This window comes from Castor canadensis, chromosome 2, assembly GCF_047511655.1.
Source record: "Castor canadensis chromosome 2, mCasCan1.hap1v2, whole genome shotgun sequence".
In the NCBI taxonomy this organism is placed as follows: Eukaryota; Metazoa; Chordata; class Mammalia; order Rodentia; family Castoridae; genus Castor; species Castor canadensis.
Window position 1 is genome coordinate 156,529,057 of NC_133387.1, and position 12,265 is coordinate 156,541,321.

The window sequence follows — 12,265 nt, forward strand, 5'->3', positions numbered from 1 at the left end:
CAAATTTCTAGAAATAGGATTGCAAACAGCTTATTTTTTTTCTTTGAGTCACTGAGGCTTATGACTTGGATAAGATATTTCTCTCCTTGTTTTGTCCCAGGGCCTTGTTGTGTTAGCTAAGCAAGCACTCTACCACTTGAGCTATGCCCCCAGCCCTTTTGTTTTTATTTTGTTTTGGGGACAAGTTCTGGCAAAGTTTTCCCAGACTAACCTCAAACTTGTGATTCTCCTACTGCCACCCCTTGAGTAGCTGGGATCACAGGTATGTGCCACAAGGCCTGGCTGATATTTCTTTTTCTTTCACACAGGAACCAGCTGTGCATTTTGTCCCCAGCAGGAATGTAGGGTATTTTATTTAAGCAGTGTAGCCATGTTCCTGTTCCACTCTGTCCCTACTCTTAGGTGCTTAGGGATCAAACCCAGGGCCTTTACATACTAGGCAAGTGCTCTATCCCTGAGCTATCTCCCTAGCCAGCTTATACATTTTACACTTTCTTTATACATATTGTGGAATTGCCCTTCCAGAAGGTTGAACACATCTAAATTTACAACTCACAGTATATAAAGCATATTTTTAATACATCTTTTATAAGCTGGGGAGTTAAGCACTTTAAAAAAAAAAAAACATGTTTTTGCCAGTTTTTGCCACAAAATTCTTTTTGTTTGATTTTGCATTTCCCTGATTTTCACAATGTTAAACAATTTTCACATGCTTCTGTTGTGTGCTTTTGTCTGTGAATTTGTCTATTCATGCTTTTGTACACTCATGCTTTTTTTTTCTCATTACTTCTTTAAGTATTAAAAATATTAACTTTTGCCCTTAATATTTATGATCTGACACTTATGTTGTTACAGCCTTTCTAAAAACAGTTTTACGTGTGTGTGTGTGTGTGTGTGTGTGTGTGTGTGTGTGTGTGTTAAAAGCCTTAAAATATGTTTGCTTGGGTTTTTTTTTTTTATTGTTTTTTGGTAATGCTGGGGTTTGAACTCAGAGCCTCATGCTTGCTAGGCAGACTCTCTACCACTTAAGCCACTCCCCCAGCCCTTTTTTCTTTAGCTATTTATCCAGATAGGCTCTAGCATATTTTTGCCTGAGGCCTGTTTGCCTGTCTTGAACTGGGATCCTCCTGCCTTTGTCCCCATGTAACTATAATCCTTGCAACTTCTTACCAGGATTGTATTCAAACTGCTATGGTCCTAAATTTCTGTCTCCTTAGAGTCTGGAATTAAGGCGTGAGCCACTGCACTTGGCCCCTGTGTATATTTTCTGTTCCAGAAATTCTGCTTTCAAAAATTTAAATAAAATTACAAATGTATGCAGTGGTTTATCTGCTTGTTCATAATTGTCCATGACAATGAAGAAAAATAGAAATATATCAACTCTAAGGGATTGAAATGTGAGCAGATGTATGCAATGGGATGCACTGTGGCTAATGAAATGTAAAATCTGTGAAACACAGAGGCTACAGTTAAACAAGTAACGTGCCGTTATTTTTTAAAATATATGTACATATGCATAGATATCCATGGTTTCTGAGATGTGAGGTCATTTTGTTTTATTTGCCTTCATTTTTCTAAATAGTTTCTTGGGTATGTTTGAACTCAGAGTAAAGAACTATTCTGAGAAACACAAATAAACCTATCTGATAAGGTGCTGTCTTGGAAATGTGTTTGAAATGAAAATTTTAAACCCCTATCCTAACTTTGCCTCTCCTGCCGTGATCACAGATACTTAAAAAAAAATTCTAGAATGTACTGCTGTAGAATATCTGATCTGGGATGGTACTTGGGATAGTCTGGATTGGAAACCAGTTGATATTTAATGTCCCCTTTTTAGAACAGAATGAGTTCTGGCCACTGTGAAGGCATTGCTGTTCCGTCTCTCTGCCTCTTGCTGCCTGGGAGATGTCTTATTTTCTGCTCATCTTTCCTCAGCCTGGAAGCAAGATGGTGTCCTCTGCCAAGGCCGCAGTGCCCACCGTGAGTGACCAGGCCGCAGCCATGCAGCTGAGCCAGTGTGCCAAAAACCTGGCGACCAGCTTGGCTGAGCTGCGTACCGCCTCACAGAAGGCAAGTGGACCTCGTCACAGCCGTTAGCTCATGGGGGATGGGGCTTTTCTATCCTCACTGCTGGTGCAGTGTGGGCCTGAGCCTGAGCACTGCCAGACCTATTTCTTGGCAGAGCTGGCTGTTCCATTTACGTGACCATTAAAGATTCCCCCGTAGCTGTGCTTCTTTTGCATTTACAACTGTCTCCCTTAGTTGTTACCTTCCAGTTACATTTTAAGTTACACAGTTCTTCCTCCTCCTGTGTCCTGGGACAAGGCAACATTCAGTGGTCAGGTTTTTAGTCTCTGGGGAGAATGGTAGGAAGTTTCTTGGTGCCGGGCAAATTGTGGGCCAAAATAAATGTATTAGTCAGCTTTCTGTTGCTGTAACAAACACCTGAGAGAACCAACTAAAATGAAAGAAATGGTTTCATAGATTTTAATCCATGGTCACTTGACCCCATTACTTTGGATCTGTGGTAGCATGGTTCACAGTGGTGGGAGTGTGGAGCAAAGAGATCTATTTACCTCATAGCAGCCAAGAATCAAAAAGGCAGACAGGAAGGAGCTGAGATCCCAATACCCCCTTCAAGGACATGCTCCCAGTGACCTAACTTCTTTCCATTACGCCACACCTCTTAAAAATTCTACCACTTCCCAATAGCACCACACACTAGCCACCAAACCATCAACACATGGGCCTTTGGGGGAATTTCAGACCCATACTATAGCAATAAGTCATCACGTCTTTCAGGTATCATCTTGTTTGTTTCTTTTGGAGTCTTTTATTTTGGGGGGGGGGGTTGTTTTGTTTTAGAATCAGGGTCTCACTTTGTAGCCCAGGCTACTCTCAAATTCATGATCCTCCTGCCTCGGCCTCCCAAGTGCTGGGATTACAGTTGTACATCACCACATCCAACCTCCAGGTATCATCTTAAGGAGTTGGTAACAAATGATTTAAGCCTAAGTCAATTTTGGGTAGCCATCTTTACTATCGTGTTTGCCTTAAAAAGCTTTTACACCCTACATGGAAGTATTCATCTTGACAAGGTTCAATAGAAAAGAATTTGAAGTGAAATAAATTTCTGTCTCTGAAACTTATTAATACCGAAGGTCTCATGTGGTATCAGTATGAATTTATTTCTCTTCATTGTACCAATTATTTTATGGAAATAAGCAGCCTCATAAACTGGTGGAGGAAAAAGACAGAAGCTGACCTAAATGCATAATATGAAGAGTGTACCACATTGCCAAAGAGTAATAACCAGAGCTGAAGACCATATCCAACAGCTATTTCTCAGTTCCTGGACCATCACCACTAGAAACACCTAGAGGTGCTTGGGAATGAACATCTACATTTTAAATATACTCAGTGAATCTTAGACACACATCGTCATCATAAGGTGTGTCAGGGCAGAGCAGCACACTCCAGACAGGGGCTCAAACAAGACTGACTTCTGGGTACAGGCAGACACTGTGAGAGCTTGCAAATATTTTTTTTTAAAGTAGTGTAAGGTTTTCTTTTATGTAGCATGCAGTCTCTCGGAATAAGATTGCCCATGTTCAAATCATGACCCTGTCACTGGCTTTTGTGTCATTGACTTGCCTGGGTATATTAATTGACCTCTTTGTGCCTCAATTGCCTCACCTGATAATGCTGGCACATAGAAATCAATAATTACTATTTACTACTGCTAGTGTTACTGTTATTTTAAAAAGGGAAAGAAATTATGATTCACCAGTATTTCATCAGTGATTGCACGTACATGTAATTTATTGGGGTGTGTGTGTTGGGGCCATGCAGTCACAGTGTTGAGTCATAATAGTTTTCTTATTGCTTCTCAGCCTTTGACTAAGATCAAGTATGAAATATTTTTCTTAAATAACTAAGGGAAAAGCTGGTATAATCTCTAGTTCAGAAAGATAATGATTTATAATCTAGAAATGTAGGAAGAGAATGAGCGTTGCTATGGACCTGCCCCTGGAGTCCTGGGTTGATTTGATCATTCATTTGTTCACTGCATAATATGTCCCATGCCTCTGTGTGCACACATGCACACATGTGCTGTGTGCCTTGTCTCTGCTTCAGGAAACTTTTACATATATCCAGTTATAAGATTACATAATTGACTGGGGAAGGTAAAACTAAGGTTGACCGAGGATGCTTCTGTTCTCTGGGGAAATACTTGGTACCCTTGCATGATTAAGACAATCACTAGATTGACTGTAGTGATTCACTAGAATTATTAGAATCTGCTAGATTCAGACAATCACTGGGTGTCTCCAGGAAAGCACTTCATGTGTGGCAAAGTATTAAGTTCACTTTCCCAGGTTTACTGTGCATTTTTTCACCACTCTGTTGACAGGCCCACGAAGCCTGTGGTCCTATGGAAATCGATTCAGCTTTAAACACAGTGCAGACACTTAAGAATGAACTGCAGGATGCTAAGATGGCAGCCGTGGAGAGTCAGCTGAAACCACTTCCTGGGGAAACGGTAAGCCATCCGAGCGAATGGAGCGTGGGTTCTACCTCTTGTTAAGAGGTTATGATTAGTGTCCTTGAATTTCAAGCATTTTGAACAGCTGAGATAAACCACATTTCTTTAGAACTACATTAAGATAAAGGCTTCCCTGAGGGGCCTCTAGTGAAACAGGCATTTTTTAATATTTGCCCCTGCTTTTGATAAAGGAGACAGATGCTAGTGTTTCAGGTCAGTGTTCTAATCCTGTGGCCTTTTTTAGAAAGGATACCCCAGGAAGCTGCTGGGTCTAGGTCTGTAGCTAAAGGCTGGCTTCTAGACCCAACTAGCCATAGCCAGCATCTCCTCCGTGTCTCAGCTATTTTATCTACGAAATGGGTGGCAAGGAGGTTATAATGGTAAGCACAGAAAAGATGGTCAACAGTCACAGGGTTTTTGGGGGGGAAGAAGGGTGTTGTTTAGAATTTTGTTGGTTTGGGTTTTAGAAGTACTAGGATTTTCAACCCAGAGCCTTGAGCATGCTAAGCAGGTGCTCTACCACTTAAACCATACCCCTGCCCTTTTTTGCTTTCAGGCCCTTTTTCCAAGTATGGTCTTGTGTTTTTGCCCAAGGTCAGCCTCAGACTGAGATCTTCCTACCTACAGCCTCCTGTGTAGGTAGCTAGGATGACAGGCTTATACCATCACACCCGGCTTTTTGGTTGATAATGAATAGGGTCTTGCTAACTTTTGCTTGAGCTGACTTCAAACCTTGGTCCTCCTGAGAGCCCTTCCTCCTGAGTCGCTGGGATTGTAGGTGTGAGCTACCATGATTAACCTAACCGTTGTGTTTTAGAAAACACAGATGCCAGCCTTGATCCTGATGAGCCGTGCACTCTAATGGGGTACTCATCAGGCAGCCAATCCCTTTATTTTCCCTTTGCTACTTTAAAAGATTAAAAAAAATAATAACTCCCTTTTGACTTCTTATAATTCTGTTGATGTGTGAATAGGGCAGTGCCCAGGTCTTAATCAAACTTACTGTCATTATGAGGAATCTGACCATTCCATGAATGTTGCCAGTAGTATGTTTGGATTGAGAACTCAAAAATGTAGTGTAGACTTTATAATTATCACATGGATATTATCCTTGTGACTTTGAGTTACAAGATAGAATAAATTATAGTCTGCATTATTTGTGGACTAGATGCTAAGCATTCTTATTTAGATTAAGGAATTAATTTTTTAAAATTCCAAGTTAAAATAGAAAAAAAAAAAACCAAACCCAAAACATTTACTTAATGATAGGCCCTGAGAAGGATACAGCAAATCACTATAATACAGTTTCAAGTGAGACAGTGACACCAACTATTATCATACCTCCTGATGATTACATCAGTTTTCTTAGCAAAAATTTTGCTAACCCTTTTTTATATGTACTTACTTAACCACTTTTTTCTGAACATTACCAATAAAATGCTACCATTTATCAAGCACCTGTTAAGCACTCTACACACTGTTTAATCTATCCTGATAGTAACCCTAGTGAGTAAGTTTTATTAAACCCATTTCCAGCTGAGAAAACCAAGGCACAGAGGTGCCACCACTCTGTCCAATGATATTTGCTAATTAGTGGAAAAACCAAAATTTGAAACCAGATCCACAGGACTCCAAAACCTATTCTGAAAGTTTCTCCTCCCCACCTGCGGTGCTGGGGGTGGAGCCCAAGGTCTTGAGCAAACACTCTACTACTGAGCCACACCCCCACCCTAAGAGCTGCTTCTTTTTTCTGGAGGACCTGCAGTTTGAACTCAGGGCTTCATGCTTGCAGGTAAGTACTCTGTCACTTAAGCCACACCACCAGCCTTAAGATCTTGTGCTGTTAACTGTGGGTGCTCTTTGAATGAACTAAAGATGTTTAGAATGTGAAGGAACTCCAGAAATGTAGAATGTATCACAGAACAATGCCTGGCATGCAGGAAGCACTCAAAAAATACTTGTTTCATCAAGTTACTGCAGTTGTAAAGATGAAGATACAGACTTAGAGAAGCTAAGTCACTTAGGTAAAGGCACCCAGCTAATGGCAGAGGTGGGATTAATTCGGGCCAGAAGCTTTGTAAAGTGGCCCAGGTGTCAACTCTTGTACTTGAAGGAGCCCAAGATGGCCTGAATAACATGAATTCCACCTTTACATAAAAGTAGAATGCAAGAAATACCTTGTAGTTTGTTTTTTGGGTTTTTTTTTTAAGTGTTGCCGTAAAAACTGTGTGCCCCATTTTATATTGTTGGCTATAATAGGCCAAGTTCTATTTTCATTTGAAGATACAGCCTCTCTTGGGGAAAGTGTTGCGGGTTAAAACTGGACATGTTCTCTTATGCCTTTCTGCCCTCTCACAGTGCACCTAGAAATTCTCTTCCAAAATGGCCTCACCTACTCTTCAAATAATTATCCGTACCCTAGGCCTTACTGCTTTTGTTCTCTAAATTTTTTCTTTGGTTTACAAAGCAATCTGCCATGCTGTACTTGGGAAGCAAGCACTTTGCCCATTTCATAACCTCATTTACCTCTCCAAACCTCTATTTCTCTTGCATTTCCTTTCAGTATGAACTTCTCAAAGTGTAATGATCAATTTGAACAAAGCTAATGGTCCCACATGTCAGGAAGGGGGTGCAGCTGGATGTCTGCCCACATCCTGCCAAGACATAGCTAATATCCACTAAGGATTTCTTGCAGACTCTCTAAATGGGCTTCTAAAGACATAATACTAATAGCTACCATTTGTTGAGAACCTGCAGTCATTCTCTGAAAACCTTCTCAGCTAGGTTTTACAGTCTTAGGAAACTGAGGCTGGAGAGGCTCAGTAACTCACCAAATCTCTCTAAGTATGGCTGGTATTAGTGGGCAGTCTGCATCCCAGACTTGTTTGTTCCTAAGCAGGACTCATTCCTCTGTATCCTCCTGCTGCTTAGCACCATGGCAGTATGAGGTTGGAAGAGCTAGGGCTCAAGGTTTCATCTGTGTTATTCTGAATTATGCTAAGACCTCAGTGGTTGTTTTAAGTTCTCTTCTCCTTGGATACTCTTACAGCTGGAAAAATGTGCTCAAGACCTGGGAAGTACCTCCAAAGCAGTGGGTTCCTCCATGGCGCAGCTCCTCACCTGTGCTGCTCAAGGCAACGAGCACTACACAGGTGAGACTCCTGCCTCTGGCAATGCCGTGAGGCCAGATACAGATCACGCAGTGTGGAGGGGTCTGGACAGAGTGTTCACTGATCTAGCAATAAACCTGATCTTCTTCTTAGCAGTTCACAGCGTATTTTTCAAGCACTTTTCACAGGCTTGTTACTAAGCATACAAGGACTGCTAAAATGATTCCCAAACTCTTTGGGGTCACTCTATTAGACTACAAACCAATAGTAATTACAGACTTCTAGAACTTTCTCTGACTCCAGAAATCCCACTGAAGTGAGGATAATAAGGTCAAAAAGAATAAGAGGTGACAACAAAGATGTCTATGAAATTTTCAATAAGGGAAGTCAGACGAGTGGTAGTGATAGTGCTGTGTGAACCAAGCACTCAGGATGTCCTATAAAACTGGGGTGGAGGTGGGAGAACTGTGTGCTGGAGGTACCATGTGTCCCCGGAAGACAGTAGTGTCCTTAAGCAGGAATCTGTGTAAAGAACAGATTGGGAATCACTAAGAAAAGTGGAAAGTTACACAAAAAGGAAATATTATCATCGTAAGCTGTCTACATGAATGTAAATCTTTTAAATAAAGAAAACTTACATTTAAAAATATGAAATACTATGTGGTGGCACATTCCTGTAATCCCAGCTACTCTGCTAGGCAGAGTGGTATGGCAGTTACCTACCAAGCTTGAGGCCCTGAGTTCAGTTTCCCCCAAAAAAATGAAATACTGGGAGAAAAAAACTATAAAGAACTGAGTGGCTTTGGGTGTAGGGATTGGGTGGGGAGGAGTGAGTTATGGATTATTGCTTTTGTTGTGTAGTAGATGTGTTTGACTTTTGTGAAATATTTGTCACTGTCACTATTGTCGAAGTGTAATATACACAGGTAAGGCAAGTAAGACAGCGCAAGTCCTAGGTGGATACCTCTGTAGTGTGAGTGATCTCAACCTGAGTGCACCCCAGAAGCTACCACAAAGGTCAAGAAATGGGATATTTTTAGCATCCTAATTGCAGGAATCACTCTTGCCAATCACTGCATCACCTCTCTCCTTCCCCAGAGGTAAAGGCTATGACATCTAACAGCATAGACTTTTTTCCTTTCCGATGTATGAATAAATGGATTCATACAATATGTGCCCCCATGTCTAGCTTCCTTTGCTCAGTGTTATGTTCTTGAGACTCATCTGTATATATAGTTTCCATTCTTTCTATGGGATTGCATTGTATGAATATTCCTGTTACTCTTTACACTGTTACTGGATACTTGGACTGTTCCCCCAAAACACTGCTCTGAACAGTTCTAATGGCATGTTGAATGAATAAAACTGAGCGTGTTCAAGGTTAGACCTGGAAGCAGTGTTGCGGGGTCAGAGGCTCTGCATGTATTCAGTCCACTCCATTCAGCTGTGGGTGAATATTCCAAGTGTTCTGCATCCTGGTCACCACTTTTTGCCAGTCTTCCCCATTGTCATGGATGTCTATCACCTTATAATTTTAATTTGCATTTCTCTGATGAACAGTGTGATTGAAGGAAGATCTTTCCATATGTGTGCTGACCATTTTATGAAGGATTTATGTGTCTTCTGCCCATTTTTTATTTATTTATTTTTTTTTTCATTTTTCTTTTATTATTCATATGTGCATACAAGGCTTGGTTTATTTCTCCCCCCTGCCCCCACCCCCTCCCTTACCACCCACTCCACCCCCTCCCACTCCCCCCCTCAATACCCAGCAGAAACTATTTTGCCCTTATCTCTAATTTTGTTGTAGAGAGAGTATAAGCAATAATAGGAAGGAACAAGGGGTTTTGCTGGTTGAGATAAGGATAGCTATACAGGGCATTGACTCACATTGATTTCCTGTGCGTGGGTGTTACCTTCTAGGTTAATTCTTTTTAATCTAACCTTTTCTCTAGTTCCTGGTCCCCTTTTCCTATTGGCCTCAGTTGCTTTAAGGTATCTGCTTTAGTTTCTCTGCATTAAGGGCAACAAATGCTAGCTAGTTTTTTAGGTGTCTTACCTATCCTCACCCCTCCCTTGTGTGCTCTCGCTTTTATCATGTGCTCATAGTCCAATCCCCTTGTTGTGTTTGCCCTTGATCTAATGTCCACATATGAGGGAGAACATACGATTTTTGGTCTTTTGAGCCAGGCTAACCTCACTCAGAATGATGTTCTCCAATTCCATCCATTTACCAGCAAATGATAACATTTTGTTCTTCTTCATGTTCTGCCCATTTTTTAAAACCTGGCTTATCGTTTCCTTATTATAGGAATGCTGTGTCACTTAGATGTATTTCTTGTATCTTGTGGCTTGACTTCTTACTCCCTTAAGTGTGTTTTTGATAACCACATTATTTTTTATTTTAATATAGTCCAACTTGCAATCCTTTTCCTTTATGATCAGTACTTTTTATTTTCTATTTAAACCTTTTATCTATCCAGGATCATGATGGTATTCTCCTCTGTAGTATTCTATAGATCTTCTGTTTTATTTTTCATGTTTAGAACTGCAGTCCACCAGGAAGTGAGTTTTTTATGGGTGCAGTAGGCATATTGGTTTTTTACACTGATCTCTCTTAACCCTGTAGCACCTTTTGGAAAGTCTTGTCCCCAATGGTCTTTAGTCCCCATTACTATAAAGTAAGTGACCAAAGATGTGTGGGTTGTCTAGTAGTGTTGCTATTATTTTCTATTCATTTAAGGAAATGCCTGGTCTCCATACCACAATTTCCTATTTACAGCTGTTGTATCCTAAGTCATGTAATGCAAGTCCTCCAACTTTGCTGGACTTCCCAATTTAAGAGTTGACTGTTCTTGGCTGTTTGCATTTCCACATAAATTCTGGAATCAGTCTGTCAATCTCTAACACCAGGTAGATAGATATGCAGATAGATGGATGGATGGATGAATGGATGGATGGACGGATGGATAGATAGATCAGTGCAGTTTTATACTTTTCTTCATAGAAGCCTTTGTTTTGGTTAATGTGTCCATGGCACATCTTTTCCCACCCTTTTCCCTTCGGTTTGTCTCTGTGCACACATTTAATGTGTAGCTCATGAGCTTATAGATGTTCTTTGGGAGAGGACACATTATTTGATGTTTAGCAATCTTTTTCTTTTAATTGGAGCATTTTGTCTATTTATATAAAATGTAATTACTGATTTGTAGGAGCTCAAATCTGTCATTTCACTATTTTCCTACCTGTGTTGGGTCCCTTTTCTCTTTTCTTACCTTCTTTCAATCATGTTCACTTGTTAAATTCTGTTTCCTTCCCTTGTTTAACTTGTTAGCTGTATGGCCACTTTCTATTCTCATGATTTCTTGAACATGTTATTCTGTTCACCTCTTCTTGACGGTACAAGAATCTTGGTACACTTAACCTACCTTTCTCTCAACTCATATGTTGTTGTGTGGTTTAATTTTTAACACTTTGGTCTCAACACAGTCTAGCCTTGTTTCACGCAGTCCTTGATCACATGGATTTGCCCCTTTTTACCCTTTCCATCCTTCTGCATCTCTGTGCTTTATCACTTCAACCTGGGATCATTTTTCTCTTCTACTAGAGCAATTTGCTTCATTATTTCCTTTAGAGTAAGGCTACTAGTAATAAATTCTCTCCAATTTTATCTAAAAGTTGGAGATTTTTGTGTAGCCTTTATTTTTTTTTTTTGACTTACACACCTTCAGGTGATCTTTTTATTCTCTATAGGTCATAAGAGTCAAAGTCGACTTTGGAAAGCAAGATACATTCCCAATACTTTTTGAGTACAAAATAAACCAGTTCTTTGAAAACTAAGCACTTAGGTAACTTTCAAATTCCCTGGGTATTAAGGTGGTCCCTTCTTCCCCTTAAAAAATGGACACCCTACCCTTTCTCTGTGCATATTCCTCAAATGCCCAAGCTCTAGGTTGCAATCAATACTCTCTTCCAACACCTCTCTCTGAGAATAAATGATATACTGGTAGAAACATCCTGGACTACAGTCAACACTTAACTTTCTTTTCAAAATCAGAATTAAAAGTATTTTAATCATAATATTAAAATGCCAAGTTACCTTTTTATCTGAAAGTTACTCACACTATTGTCCTTAAAACTAAAGCCCATAAACTAATCTATTACTACTTGTGGAGGAAAGCAAGTTGCAATTTCCAAGTGTGCTACAATTAGATTGAGAATATGATTTAAGATCACAAAAGGCAGCAGCACACTCATCCAGGTATTTCTGAAATTTTCTATCCCTCATCCTCCCTCAAATACAGAACTTTTTTCCGATGAGCCCAAAAGGGCGTTTTCCATACCATAGCCTGAAAAGCCACTTCTTACAGGTATACATAACTTTGGTCAGCAGAAGCACAATGCAAACCTCTGGCCTGGCAAAGGCACTCCATTCTGCAAGTACGGAAACATGCATGTATGCTCCCCAACCATGGCACTGCCCCCACAAGGCAGCTCTGGAGGGAGAAAGACTGGGGTGTGAACTCACCCAAAATATCATGCCTAAGCTTGAATTATCTTTGATACTTTGGAAAGGTTATAGTAACTTGCATAACAGAAATGCACAGAG

At 40.3% G+C, this 12,265-nt stretch overlaps 1 protein-coding gene across 15 annotated transcripts in view; it reads left to right on the forward strand.

Moving 5' to 3' along the window:
* Window positions 1–12,265, forward strand: part of Tln2 (talin 2) — a 409,346-nt gene that overhangs the window by 290,919 nt on the left and 106,162 nt on the right. For all 15 annotated transcript variants that reach the window (XM_074066109.1, XM_074066110.1, XM_074066111.1 and 12 more), the window contains 3 exons: window positions 1,936–2,070; window positions 4,415–4,543; window positions 7,596–7,698. In XM_074066109.1, coding sequence (XP_073922210.1) covers window positions 1,936–2,070; window positions 4,415–4,543; window positions 7,596–7,698 — 367 coding nt within the window. The remainder of the gene's footprint in view (window positions 1–1,935; window positions 2,071–4,414; window positions 4,544–7,595; window positions 7,699–12,265) is intronic.